Raw genomic sequence first — 14821 nt, 5'->3', positions numbered from 1 at the left:
TAACAGCTTTGTCATGGCCCTTGGAAAAATACTAGTTTTCACCTGCTTTACCCTCTGCTAATTCTTCATAGCTCATCTAGAAGAGTCCAGTCCTATCTCATAATGTTATATCTACATTTTCCTGCTTTTTCTGATTTAGGTCAATTTGAACTCATTTCTCCTGAGTCAAGTGTATATGCTCTCTTGAATTGGATCTGACCTTCTACATGGCGTTCATAGACTGACACATTAGTTTTGCTAAGCAAAACAACAAACACAAAACTTTCCAACTAACCTAGTCTGAATGAAGCCAGTTCACTTTTATCAGGATACTCTCATAAAAGAATGTTGTTTATATAGTATATTAGAAACTGCTGAATATGTATAATCACATTGCTGAAGATATGGGCTTTTCTAAGCCTCTTGCACATTTTATTTATTTATTTATTTATTTATTTATTTATTTATTTTATTTTATTTTTTTTTTTTTTTTTTGAGACGGAGTTTCGCTCTTGTTGCCCAGGCTGGAGTGCAGTGGTGCAATCTCAGCTCACCACAATGTCTGCCTCCCGGGTTCAAGCGATTCTTCTGCCTCAGCCTCCCGAGTAGCTAGGATTACAGGCATGTGCCACCATGCCTGGCTAATTTTGTGTGTTTAGTAGAGACAGGGTTTCTCCATGTAGGTCAGGCTGGTCTCAAACTCCCGACCTCAGGTGATCCACCCGCCTCGACCTCCCAAAGTGCTGGGATTACATGCGTGAGCCACCGCACCTGGCTGCAACATTTAATTTTTATTCTGGAAGATATTTGAGGTATAAAATTTGGGAGATAAAATACAGAGTTATTTGTTAGTTTCCTCATAGCAGGTTTATCTCATATCTTTGTGTTTTTGTTTTGTTACCTTTCAAGTATTTAGCTCATTTTTTCTCATGCAGCTCTCACGGGAGTGCCGAGCTGAAGTCCAAAGGATCCTACACCAGCGTGCCATGGATGTCAAGCTGGATCCTGCCCTCCAGGATAAGTGCCTGATTGATCTGGGAAAATGGTGCAGTGAGAAAACAGAGACTGGACAGGTAGGTGACATCGCTTTCTGTTTGTCTTACAATAATGATGATGTTAATGTTTAACATTTTATGCAGAGTACAAACACCATAAAATCCATCTCTCTTTACCTTACAGATGTGATTTGTTGTATTGTTCAATATTTTCTCTGGAAGAAATTCTCAGGAAAATTTTCTCTCTGGTCTTTGTATCAGGAATAGTTGGCAGCGAGTTTGTGTTTGCATTATGGTTATTGTATTTTGTAATTGATTATTTTCCCTCTTCCTGTTGCTTATTAAAACTTCTAGAGCCAATGGTATGGCCTGCCTCTTACAGGTATATAAGATTTCATGGTAGGCATTTTTGTAGAAAGCTTACTACTGGCTCCATTTCACATCCTCTTTCCTTTCCTTTTTGTTTCTCATCTTTATTCATTTTACTCATTTTTAATTCATTTTCTCCATTAAGTCCTTTTGAGATAAGCAGGGTGTAAATCTGTGCATACGTGAGTACTGGTCTGCATGAATAGTGGGCGTGCCCTAGAACAGTCCCAAAAAACATGTAGAAATGGAATTTTTTCTCACCTGGTTGACAAATTGAAGCTCAGAGAAGTTAAGTGTATACATTCCCTTACCTAAAATTCAGTTCAGTTCATTATATAGCCTCTCCATCTAGGAAGCAGAGGGAAGGAGCAGCCCCCAAGAATTCCCTGAGTGCTGTGATTGGCTCCTTAGGATTGTGTCCCAGTTTAAGGGAAAGAAGGAAAGATGCATGACTGCAGGTCATGTGGGAAGCTAGATGTCTTCCATCTGAATGCAGGATACTCAGCAGTAGGAATACTGCGTGTTTAAAGCCACATAAATACTCAAGGAGTGAACTCAGGTTTCTGGGTTCCATTTGTACCACTACAAAACCCCCTCTGGAAGTACAGTATGAAAAAGTCACACGTACAGGAATTGGACATTTTAAAGGAGAAACGTGGTTGCCTACTCAGGTCTGTTGAGCATAGGACTATCATGTTCAGCAGTCTGTTTCCTGAGCCTGCTACAGTTCTGTTGGGTATATTGTTAGAAAATGCTTATAGTTGAGCTTTCTGTTGCCTCTGTCCAATGAAACAAGGGATATGGTGATTTGGAATCCCAGAAAATAGTTTCCTTTAGAACCCCGAGTAAAGTAAACTTTAGAAAGCTGCACTACATTGCAGCCCGTCATGGAGAAGCTAAACTTAAGAATTCTTTTTTTTTTTTATTTTGAGACAGTTTCGCTTTGTTACCCATGCTGGAGTGCAGTGGCACGATCTCGGCTCACTGCAACCTCTGCCTCCCGGGTTCAAGCAATTCTTGTGCCCCAGACTCCTTAGTAACTGGGATTACAGGCACCTGCCACCACACCCACCTGATTTTTTGTATTTTAGTAGAGACAGGGTTTCACCATGTTACCCATGCTGGTCTCGAACTCCTGAGCTCAGGCAATCCACCTGTCTCGGCCTCCCAAAGTGCTAGGATTACAGGTGTGAGCCACTGAGACCAGCCAGGATTCTATTAATAGGATCTTTCTCTTAGCCATTTATTTTACTCCCAAGTTTGGGGTATTTTCCTTTAGCTTTTTTATTTCTTCTTCTTCTTCCATTCTGGCTGTTGTATAATTCCTACAACTCCTCTCTTCCCCTCACATTCTAATTCTGAAACAGAGAGATTCTTGCAGAATAGTAAGTTAAACTTGATCCTTTAACAGAGCACTTTGCTAAGAAATAGCTATTGATATGCTTTTTGAAAGTGAGCTGATATTATACTTGAAACCTCTAAACCTGTAAACCTCTAGAAGGAATAGTAATAGACTAATGCTACAGATAGCTCCAGCTTGGTTTCCAAAGCCCACACAAGATAGCTTTTAAGTACCCAAACCCTAGTGTGTTCACTTGTTTTTCTTCAGAGGACCCTTTTGATGCATACTGGAGTTAGAATCCCAGATCTGACTTGCAGGAGCTATCAGTTGTATCCTGTGTTCCAGACCCCTGGTTCCCAATTACTTTGCCAATAAAGAGTCTTAAAATAATCTGTGCTCTTCACTGTGAATTTGTCTGATGATCATTATTAAAGTGCATATTTAAAATGAGAGGTGACAAATTATCAAAGCACAGATTGAAAATAGAATCAAGGCCTGATAAGGTTTTTAGACTTTGAGGACACTTGAAGATTGATTCTCCTTGCACTTGTAGATTTGGTCTTCTGAAGGATTTGCACAGCTCTTTTTTTTTTTTTTTTTTTTGAGACGGAGTTTCACTCTTGTTGCCCAGGCTGCAGTGCAGTGGCACGATCCTGGCTTACTGCAGCCCCCGCCTCCTGGGTTCAAGCAATTCTCCTGCCTTAGCCTCCTGAGTTGCTGGGATTACAGGCACCCACCACCACACCCGGGTAATTTTTGTATTTTTAGTAGGGATGGGGTTTCACTGTGTTGGCCAGGCTGGTCTCAAACTCCTGACCCCAGGTGATCTGCCCACTTCAGCCTCCCAAAGTGCTGGGATCAAAGGTGTGAGCCATCGTGCCCAGCCTTTGCATGGCTCTTGTGCCCACTTGGCCCTAATAACCAACCTGCTACATGAAGTAATTATCTTTTCAACAATCTCAGTCTGGGGAATTAAACAAAGCTTTTGTGTCCTGTTCAGTGAGGTAATTTTAAAAAGAAGAGAAAGGAGGACCACTGAAAAGGGAAGTGTCATGACGCTGATATCTCCCCTTCCCTTGTTCATGTATGTGACTGATAAATGCCAGTGGCTTGCCTTTATATTTGCAGGAGCTGGAGTGCCTCCAGGACCATCTGGATGACTTGGTGGTGGAGTGTAGAGATATAGTTGGCAACCTCACTGAGTTAGAATCAGAGGTAAGTGGTATGCAGCTTACTCATTGGAGGAGAGTGGCTGCCAGCATCCTGGCCTTTTGTGTTTGATTCTACTGTTTCTAGACTCCTGAGAGTGCAGATTTTCTGTCAATCAAAAGAAACCTGATCAAATTTTCCATATTTGCTTTATAAAGAAGTATATTGTGTTGCTTTGTGAGCTCCTTCCCTCATTTCTCTAGAACAACACTCTATACAGCCCTTTGGTTTTCTTCATAAATTAGATTTATCATAGTCATTAGACTTGCCTCTGTTTCTCCCTTAAGATAGCAGCTGTACGGCCGGGAGCGGTGGCTCACGCCTTGAATCCCAGCACTTTGAGAGGCCGAGGCAGGCGGATCTTGAGGTCAGGAGTTCGAGACCAGCTTGCCAAACATAGTGAAACCCCGTCTCTACTAAAAATACAAAAATTAGCTGGGTGTGGTGAAACACGCCTGTAATGCCACGTACTTGGGAGGCTGAGGCAGGAGAATCACTTGAACCCGGGAGGCGGAGGTTGCAGTAAGCCTAGATTGCGCCACTGTACTCCAGCCTGGGCAACAGAGTGGGAGACTGTGTTTCAAAAAAAAAAAATAGCAGCAGTACTTCACATCACAGTCACATTCAAGAGCAATCTACACATTCCCATTCTCTCATCCCTCGCTCTTTTAGTTAGGTCATTTGGTAATGTCTGTGTGTTTCAGAACATAAAAGCTGAGGACTTCCAGCTAAGCATGGAAGATTGAATACGTATGTTTATCCCTGTTCCATCCTGAAACCCACTAAAATATTTAAAAAATGGGATTAGAGGCCAGGTGCAGTGGCTCACACCTGTAATCCCAGCACTTTGGGAGGTGAGGCGGGCGGATCACAAGGTCAGGAGATCGAGACCATTCTCGCTAACATGGTGAAACCCCATCTGTACTAAAAATACAAAAAAATTAGTCAGGTGTGGTGGCGGGTGCCTGTAGTCCCAGCTACTCGGGAGGCTGAGGCAGGAGAATGGCGTGAACCCGGGAGGCGGAGCTTCCAGTGAGCCGAGATCACGCCACTGCACTCCAGCCCGAGCAACAGAGCGAGACTCTGTCTCAAAAAAAAAAAAAAAAGGTCAAGACCATCCTGGCCAACATGGTGAAACCCCGTTTCTACTAAAAATACAAAAATTAGCTGGGCGTGGTAAAACATGCCTGTAGTGCCAGGTACTTGGGAGGCTGAGGCAGGAGGATCACTTGAACCCGGGAGGCGGAGGTTGCAGTGAGCCGAGATTGCACCATTGTACTCCCGCCTGGGCCACAGAGCCAGACTCCATCTCAATAAAAAGGAAAAAAAAGGGGGGATTAGAAACCCTCATAAAGCACTGGGATGTTATTTAGAAATACAGAGGAGGGCAGCTAAACATGTTAAAGTTATTTTGTGGGGCCAGAAATCAGAGAAGTGGGGAACTACCATTTTGTCTTAAACCTTTTAGTACTCTATTTGAATTGTCATAATGTAAAATTACATTTCTCAACCAGTTCTTTTTTGCTTTCTAGTTTTCAGAAGTTCATTGCCTTCTCTCATTTTGTCGTCATCTCTCACATTATCATTGTCATCATGGACTTATGAGAGCAGTCTGGGTGTATAGCTCTTTAAAGGAAGGTGTTTTTTCAGGAGCTAGTGTTGCGCGGGTTTCTCTGTTTAAAGGCATTATTAGTATGTGTTCCCCAGTAACAGTGGTTTGGCATCTGCTTTGAGGGCAGTGCTCTGGCTTATGAGCTTATAAACTGAAGATGGATATCAGTTACCCCTGTTTTCATTTTGAACTACTTAGCATTTTGGGAAAATCTGCAAAGGCTTTGCATACTCTAATGTTATTGCTACATGTGTTTTTACCTCACTTTTCTTAATTCTGCCTTCTCATTTGTTCAGGCCGAAAGGGAATATGTCTTTAAAAATTTGCCTTTCAAAGTATAACGGAGGAGCAGTTCTATATTTATTCTGGGGCTGTCTACTTCAAATACTAGAATCGTTTCCAAAAGTATGTATTAGATTATTTGCCCATCAGATATTACTGATTCAGAAAGAGAAACTGCTCCTCCTCCACCCTGGCTCTTTCTAAAGCAGAAGTATTAATATATTTAATCTTCTACAGGATATTCAAATAGAAGCCTTGCTGATGAGAGCCTGTGAGCCCATAATTCAGAACTTCTGCCACGTAAGTGATGTCTGGAGGAGCAAGGGTTAAAAACAGAAACAAATTGACAGGGACTCTCCCCTGAGTATCTCAGACTCACCTCTGTCTGCAGCATGTATTACTCTTGAGTGTTAGCCAGCTTTGACAAGTTAAAATTAAAAATGTAAACAGGCCGGGTGTGGTGACCAATACCTGTAATCCCAGCACTTTGAAGCCAAGGAGGAGCACTTGAGCCCAGGATTTCAAGACCAGCCTGGGCAACATGGCAAAACTCTTGTCTCTACAAAAAATAGAAAAAATTAGCCGGGCGTGGTGGTACACACCTGTAGTTCCAGTTACCTAGGGGGCAGAGGTGGGAGGATCACTTGAGCTCAGGAGGTCGAGGCTGCAGTGAGCCGTGATTGTGCCACTGCACTCCAGCCTAAGCAACAGAGTGAGACCCTGTCTAAAAAAGAAAAAAGAAAAACAAGATCGAGAGAGAGATGCTACCATCCTGGAACCTGTGTTTGATTAGCTTTTGTAGGTAAAAACAGGTATGTGGCCAGCAGCAGTTACTGAGTTGCCCTTTTTAAGAAGAGATGGAACAGGGAAACCCCCATTAGTATGCAGGGTTGATTCCAGTACATCAGCCTAGGAATTGTTAGCACCTGCCCAGGAATTGTTAGCAGTAATAGTGGCTCCTCCTTCCAACTGTCTCCTAGTACCTCAATATTGAGTGAATTCTGACTATTTCATATTCATTTACTGAACTATTTAAATTGTGGGAGTGAAACATGCCCAGGAACCTTTAGGATCTGACAGTTGGGAGGCTATGTTAGATATTATCCCAAAAGCCAGCTGCTTTTCGGAAAGTGAAAAAAAAAGCATATATCATGTCTCATACGGAACACAGTGCTGTGTTAGTTTTATGCCACTGAATGTATACCATTGTGATTCTTCAGGCTTATTTTGATTACAATTTATGGTGTGTCTTTTTTTTGTGAGGGCTTCTAGAACCAACCTTGCTTGCATTTGTTTCGGACTGGGCTACAAGTTTTGTTCATTAATTGTTACCAATGAAGTGTAAATGCATGCTGTCTTCCCCAGGATGTGGCAGATAACCAGATAGACTCTGGGGACCTGATGGAGTGTCTGATACAGAACAAACACCAGAAGGACATGAACGAGAAGTGTGCCATCGGAGTCACCCACTTCCAGCTGGTCAGTGACACCTGGCTGCCAATATCCCATCATAGCTGCCTGGATGTTGACTGAATCCTTTCCTTTTTTGGAACATCAGAGCACCTCTGATGTTCTGTTAAAAGTCATTTTTTTCCAGCCAGGCGCAGTGGCTCACACCTGTAATCCCAGCACTTTGGGAGGCCGAGGTGGGTGGATCACTTGAGGCCAGGAGTTCAAGACCAACCTGAGCAACATGGTGAAACTCCGTCTCTACTGAAAATACAAAATTAGCCAGGCATGGTGGCACACACCTGTAATCCCAGCTGTTTCAAAGGCTGAGGCAGGAGAATTGCTTGAACCTGGGAGGCGGAGGTTGTAGTGAGCCGAGATCGCCACTGCACTCCAGCCTGGGCAACAGAGCAAGATTCCATCTCAACAGCAACAACAAAAAAATCATTTTTTCCAGCCGGGCATGGTGGCTCACGCCTGTAATTCCAGCACTTTGGGAGGCTGCGGCAGGCTGATCACCTGAGGTCAGGAACTCGAGACCAGCCTGGCTAACATGGTGAAACCCTGTCTCTACAAAAAATACAAAATTAGCCTGGCGTGATGGCGGGTGCCTGTAATCCCAGCTACTCGGGAGACTGAGGCAGGAGAATCACTTGAACCCGGGAGGCAGAGGTTGCAGTGAGCCGAGATCGCACAACTGCACTCCAGCCTGGATGACAAGAGAGAGGCTCTCTCTTAAAAAAAAAAAAAAAGAAAAAAAAAAAAAAATTTCAAATATATGTCCTATTTTTATTTAGGATGAATGGATGGATGGATGGATGGATGGATGGATGGAAGGAAGGAAGGAGGGAGGGAACGAAGGAAGGAAGGGAAGGAAGGAAGGAGGGAAGGAAGGAAAGAAGGAAAGGAAGGAAGGAGGGAGGGAGGGAAGGAAGGAAGGAAAGGAAGGAGGGAGGGAGGGAGGGAAGGAAGGAAGGAAGGAAGGAAGCCTGCCTGTTGTAGGGGGAGTACTGGAGAGATGAGCAGGTCGTGATGTCTCAGGTGTGGGTCAAGCCATGCAGGGTCGTGTAAACAGGCTTGTGAGAGCTATATGAAAAAGTGCGCCCTACCACTACTGACCACAAGTTGCCACAAAACTTCTGACTTTCTTTCTCTTTACCTTTCAGGTGCAGATGAAGGATTTTCGGTTTTCTTACAAGTTTAAAATGGCCTGCAAGGAGGACGTGTTGAAGCTTTGCCCAAACATAAAAAAGAAGTATGTAGCTTGTAGTTGTTTCATTCCACTTTCCCGAAGTCCCTCTTAGCTCCGGAATGAGTATGCGAGATGTCAGGCAGCCCTCCTGCTGCCTGGTGGGGTTAGCCCTGGAGGCCTCCCGCATCTCTCCTTTGATTAGCGTGGCAAACACTCGGACTGTCTGGATAGAGCATCTGGCGATGGTAGTTCTCACAGGGAGGTCCCATAGGCTAAAGGAGCATTTTTAATTTTTCCACGTCAGGCCATCTAACTGACCAAGTAGGGCTGGATTGTGTACTTAGAGAAGCAGGGTGCAGTGTGAGTGAAAGAGGCGAACTGACCTCTTCCCTGTGTCGTCCTGTTATGTCATCTCATCTAAGATGCAGCAGTTTTTGTATTGGATTAGATATTTAGTGAAGAAACAGAATGTTTATTCATTTAAGAATTAAGTCTTATTGAGGAAACTGATGAGCTTTTTCAGCATGACTGTCCAAATTCTTCCATGTTGCTCTTTGAAAGGACCATTTCTAGAACACTTGCCCTCATACAAACCGAATTCCCAATTTGCTCAGGTTTCTCTACCTTTCAGGAGTGAGTTTCACAGTAGGTCAAAAGTACAGTCCTAGAGTTAAGAGCAGCATTCCTCTGTGGTCACATGTTTTTAACACAGATGTTGAACTGTCGTTGCACACATGTGCCCTGTGTGGCTTCCCCTTCTGTCAGGAATGTAGTCAGCATTCATGCTGCTGCCTGCCTTTCATGACACCCACAGTCAAATTGCAGCTTTTAGCGCCCTGAAAAAAAATACAGTGAGCCTTACAGGAAAGACATTCCCCCAAAGGGCATCTTAAATTCTTAATGGTGTGACCCCCCCCAAGCCCAGCTCTCAGGCCATCTGCCCTTGTGTGGCCCCAGCCAGCCTCAAGCTTCTCCTTTCGTCTGCAGGGTGGACGTGGTGATCTGCCTGAGCACGACCGTGCGTAATGACACTCTGCAGGAAGCCAAGGAGCACAGGGTGTCCCTGAAGTGCCGCAGGCAGCTCCGCGTGGAGGAGCTGGAGATGGTAATGCCTCCCAGCCTCTGCTCCCAGAAACCACAGTGGGCCAGGGCTTGGAAAGCTGGGGAGAGGCTAGGGCAAGGGGGAAGCATTTTATCCACTACTGTGATGGTTAAGACTTGAAGTCCTGTGCAAAAGTTTTACCATACGACCATTAGCTTCCTGTGTCATTCTTTTGATTTTGAATGATAAAACCTTTCTTCCCACATATAACTGGAAGTCCAGCTGTAAGACAGGCTCTAACTAAGCATGTGATCCAATCACTGGATCAGTAATGTCCTCAGGGGCTGGGTGCGGTGGCTCATGCAGGTAATCCCAGCACTTTGGGAGGCCGAGGCAGGTGGATCGCTTGAGGTCAGGAGTTCAAAACCAGCCTGGCCAACGTGATGAAACCCTGCCTGTACTAAAAGAGACTTAGGCCAGCGAGGTGGCTCATGCCTGTAATTCCAGCACTTTGGGAGGCCAATGCGGTCAAATCACTTGAGGTCTGTAATTCAAGACCAGCCTGGCCAACATGGCGACACCCCATCTCTACTAAAAATACAAAATTTAGCCAGCTGTGGTGGCACATACCTGTAATCCCAGCTACTTGAGAGACTGAGGGAGGAGAACACTTGAACCAGGAGATGGAGTTTGCAGTGAGCCGAGATGGTGCCACTGTACTCCAACCTGGGTGACAGAGCGAGACTCTGTCTCCAAAAAAAAAAAAAAAAAAAAAAAAGACATTTCAAGCTGGAAGATTTGGTTCCCTAACTTTGAGCCTAGCTCTTTCATTAAAGTAATAATAAAAGTAGAACTCTACGTTTATATAATGATTTTGACTTTCCAAAGTGATTTTCACATCTCAGCAGTCCTGTGAAGGACTAAATAAGGTGTTTCAGGGTAGACTTGGCATTGTGTTTTGCAAAGAAGGTCCAAGGCCATGCAGCTATTTGGTGACAGATTTGAAAGTAAAGCCTGATTCTCTTGCTGCAAGGCGACTTTGCTATGTAGAAGCCAGGGTCACTAGACAAGATGCAGTCAACAAATAAGTCTCCAGAACATATGACATCTCCAGCCTAAACCAAGCTCACCTTTCCATGCTGGCTCCCTCATGCAGACGGAGGACATTCGCTTGGAGCCAGATCTATACGAAGCCTGCAAGAGTGACATCAAAAACTTCTGTTCCACTGTTCAATATGGCAACGCTCAGGTAACTTTTTACTTTTCTTTTGTAATTGTAAAAGTAATGTGAAGGTAATATTTAATGTTTTCTCAAAAGCTAGTGCCCATAAGGTAACATTTTAGTCATGAATTTTTTGCTGGTGAGACAGGACCCATCTCATCCCTTCCAACCTAATCATCCCTTCTTAAACTACATCAGGCTGCGTTTCCTTGGGTTCTTCACCTGCACTCCTCTCTAACTCATTTTCTTCCCTCTTTCAGGTTACCTCATCCTTCCCTACCTTGTCTGCCTAGTAAGCTCCTAATGATCCTTCAGATGCCTCCTCATCTGTAGCATTCTCAATGCTCTGCACCTCCAAAATTAACCATTACTTCACTCTGTTCCCACTGCACAGAAGTTCTTAACTAGACGTCACATCAGAATCACCTAGGACACTTTTTTTTAATAGACAGAAACAGGACCCTATCCAGAATTGCCAGGAGTGAAGTACATACAAACAAGTGATTTTTTAAAAAATGTTCTCATTACTACTCGGCTACCTCTTCTAGTTAAGGGCATTGCCATGGGGCTTCAGCCTTTGAGATAATTACTTCATTGTCCTCTTGTATCAGACTGTTGCTGATGCAAAGTCTGATGTCAATATAAGTCTCATTGCTTTGTAGTTAATCTGTTTCTGATAGGTTTTAGAGTCTTCTCTTTGTCTGTAATGATCTGTAGTTTCAGTGTGATGTGGTTAGGTGTGGTTTTTGTTTTGTGTGTGTTTCCGGTTGGCTCTTTCAATCTCACAATCTATGTCTTCCTTCAGTTCTGGGACATTCTCAGTCATTGTTCTTTCACATACTGCTTTCCCTTTCCTTCCTTCTGGAACTCGTGTTAGGCAATTGGAGCATCTGAGTCCGTCTTCCATGTCTCTTTAACTTTTTCTTTGGTACTTTTCATTTCTTTGTACTACATTTTAGGTAACTCCTCAGTTCTCTTTCCCAGCATATAATTTATTCTTCAGCTTTGTCCATTCTGCTCCAGGAGACCACCAATCAAGTTTTGTTTTTCATTTCCTAGCTTTCTCATTGCTTCTTTGCATAACTACCTATTCTTGATTCTTATTTACTGTTGTCTTCTGTGTTGTTCTGAGGATTTTAAGTATATTTTAAAATTCTCTTTTGATTGCTCTATTACCCCTTTCCCTCAGTTTTTGACTCCTTGGTTCATTTTATTTATCATCTTTCTTATGATATTAGTGTTCCTCAACTAGTTAGTGATTCTTGGCCATGCCTTGAGGATTTCCCGGAAGTCTTATGGCTTCCTGCGATAGCCCCAGCTGCTGCACCTTCCCATCTGCTTTCCTTCTTTCTTTTCATGATATCTGAAGGTTTAGGGAAGGGAAGATTTCAGGATATACTTAATTCACTACCTTAAAATTCATTTCATGACACTTTACGCTTTTGTATTTTGAGTGATAACTCATCTTTTTTTAATCATAGTTACTTGTTTACATAAGTTTGCCATGTGTAGTTGTGAATTTATCAGGCTGAGAATTGGGTCTGATTCATATCTAGCATCCAGTAGTCTTTCTCAGGTGGTAAATAGTGGGTTGAATTGAACCTCCTGGTTTGTGCCCACTGTCTAGTCGGAGCTGTTGGTCTGGGAAAATGCAGAGAGCCTATCTCCAAAATGAATGTGGACAAGGAGCAGCTCTGGAAGGCAGAAGAAACCAGAAATCGTGGGTGTGTTTCTTTTCCATTAGACTGGAGCACAGCCTGCCAGTCATCCTGAGTTTTTATCTAGTTGGGTTTGCTGTCAGCTGTAAGGTTGTAAATCCTTATCTTTGGTAAGGAAATCCTGATTCCTATTGCCTGGGAATGAGAAATGGATAAAGAAATGGGAGGCATAGTGGAGCTGAATGTTTCAATCAGAACACATGGATGAGCAGTCTCTGACATCTCTCAACTTGACTATAACTCTTTTGCCATAGATTATCGAATGTCTGAAAGAAAACAAGAAGCAGCTAAGCACCCGCTGCCACCAAAAAGTATTTAAGCTGCAGGAGACAGAGATGATGGACCCAGAGCTAGACTACACCCTCATGAGGGTCTGCAAGCAGATGATAAAGGTGAGAAGCCGACACCAAAGGCCGAGCACGGATGAACAACAAAACAACAAAGCACAAACAATGGCAGCAACTTCCTCAGGCTCAGCTTTCTCAAAGTGTGGTCCCTAGACGAGCAGCAGCAGCAGCACCCCCTGGGAGCCAGCAGGTTCCTGGGCCCCCCTCCAGATCTGCTGAATCAGAAACTCTGGGAGTAGAGCACGAAGCCTGCCTTAACTGCCTCCCTAGGGGGTTCTGATGCAGGCTCAAGTTTGGAAACCACAGAGCTGGAATAACTGACCTCACTTTGACCTGAGGCACAAGTAAATGGATGTGCAATAAATAAATGATTGGTTTTGAGGACGATTAATAGTAGCTGTACTGAGAAAGTCACCATCTAATGTCCTGATCATCCATCTGGCACATTCAGAAGATTTTTCTGTTCTACAGGTTGTTTTGCTTCATTCCCTCCTCCAGCAGGTATTCCCTGCAGCAGGGCTGACCTGAGTACCTAGATGTCAGTTCCCTGATCTCGCCACACATACATTAAACTCAAGGTTCGGCAGGGCGCAGTGGCTCACGCCTGTAATCCCAGCACTTTCAGAGGCCAAGGCGGGAGGATCACCTGAGGTCAGGAGTTCGAGACCAGCCTGGCCAACATGGTGAAACCCCGTCTCTACTAAAAATACAAAAATTAGCCAGGTATGGTGGCACATGCCTGTAGTCCCAGCTACTCAGGAGGCTGAGGCAAGAGAATCGCTCCTGGGAGGCGCAGGCTGCAGTGAGCCAAGGTCATGCCACTGCACTCCAGCCTGAGTGACAGAGTAAGACTCTGTCTCAAAAAAGAAAAAAAATTTTTTTTTTAAAAACTTAAACTAAAGGTTCTAGCTCCTTTATTTCAGCTTTCCTTTAAAGTAAAATGCTACTTTTTACACTATCAAATAAATTCCAGAGAGAATTTTGAAAGTTACAGTGTAAGTCTTTTTAACTGGCCTGATGAAATTGAGTCATATGTAAAAATGGAAATGTCAGGCTCTGATGTGAGAGAGCTTTGGAAAATTTTCTAAAAGTCAGTGAACAATCCATGTCTCCATAACAAGATGTCAGCAGATTATAATCACACTCTTTAGAGAACTAGAAACAGAACTAGGAAGAGAGGCTCAGTGCTCAAGTGTCTCAACCAGAGTTTATCAGACACTGTGACACTTGAAGACTTGCGGATTAGCAGAACGGATAAGGAGTTTATTACTAGTCCACAGCTGATCCCTGACTTAAAGGACAGCAGTAAGTGTACAGGTTGGTAGGATTATACCTTTACTGCTTGGTAGGATTATAGCCCTGTAATTAAGATGAACCAAGTGGGTGCTTACCCCACATCCTTGTTCACATTGGTTAGTGGAGAATTCCTAGGTTTCCCCACTAGAGTTGAGTAGGTGGGGCTTGAGGGCTGTACAGCCACCTGGTACAGTGTTACGTTCATGCTTAAACAATAAGTTCCTCAGATACCATTGAACTTAACATCACCCTCTAGATAGGGAACCAATCATGTGTAAGAACCAGTGAGGCAGTAGAAAGAAATGTGAGAAATAGTAGAGAATAAGAAAGAAAGGGGAAGTTGGGGTGGGGTGCTCTTTCAGGCCTACCTGCTCCTCTTGTACCACGTGATGCCTTCAGGCTGCTGCTTTCATCAGCTTTCGGATAGATGTTAAGGGTGACCACAGGCTGGTCCAAGTGCAGTGCTGTTTACAACTAATTGATCACAGCTACTTACAGATTTATTTGTTCTTCTACATTCCTGTTGCTTCACTTGACTAGCCTTAAAAAAAAAAAGTGGCCAGGCGTGGTGGCTCATGCCTGTAATCCCAGCACTTTGGGAAGCCCAGGTGGGTGGATCACCTGATACCAGGAGTTCAAGACCAGCCTGGCCAACGTGGTGAAACCTCATCTCTGCTAAAAAACAAACAACAACAACAAAAAAAAACACAAAAATGAGCTGGGCGTGGTGACGCACGCCTGTAATCCCCGCTACTCAGGAGGCTGAC

At 43.8% G+C, this 14821-nt stretch overlaps 1 protein-coding gene across 1 annotated transcript in view; it reads left to right on the top strand.

Moving 5' to 3' along the window:
* Positions 1-14821, top strand: part of GLG1 (golgi glycoprotein 1) — a 157999-nt gene that overhangs the window by 126969 nt on the left and 16209 nt on the right. Inside the window, exons 12-19 of the mRNA XM_034940671.3 lie at positions 915-1052; positions 3814-3900; positions 6026-6088; positions 7154-7267; positions 8404-8492; positions 9417-9534; positions 10628-10720; positions 12666-12803. Of these exons, the coding sequence (XP_034796562.1) occupies positions 915-1052; positions 3814-3900; positions 6026-6088; positions 7154-7267; positions 8404-8492; positions 9417-9534; positions 10628-10720; positions 12666-12803 (840 nt within the window). The remainder of the gene's footprint in view (positions 1-914; positions 1053-3813; positions 3901-6025; positions 6089-7153; positions 7268-8403; positions 8493-9416; positions 9535-10627; positions 10721-12665; positions 12804-14821) is intronic.

This window comes from Pan paniscus, chromosome 18 (genome assembly GCF_029289425.2).
Source record: "Pan paniscus chromosome 18, NHGRI_mPanPan1-v2.0_pri, whole genome shotgun sequence".
Classification (NCBI taxonomy): Eukaryota; Metazoa; Chordata; class Mammalia; order Primates; family Hominidae; genus Pan; species Pan paniscus.
The sequence above is the reverse complement of the archived record's forward strand: the minus strand, read 5'-3'. Positions and strand labels throughout refer to the sequence as shown.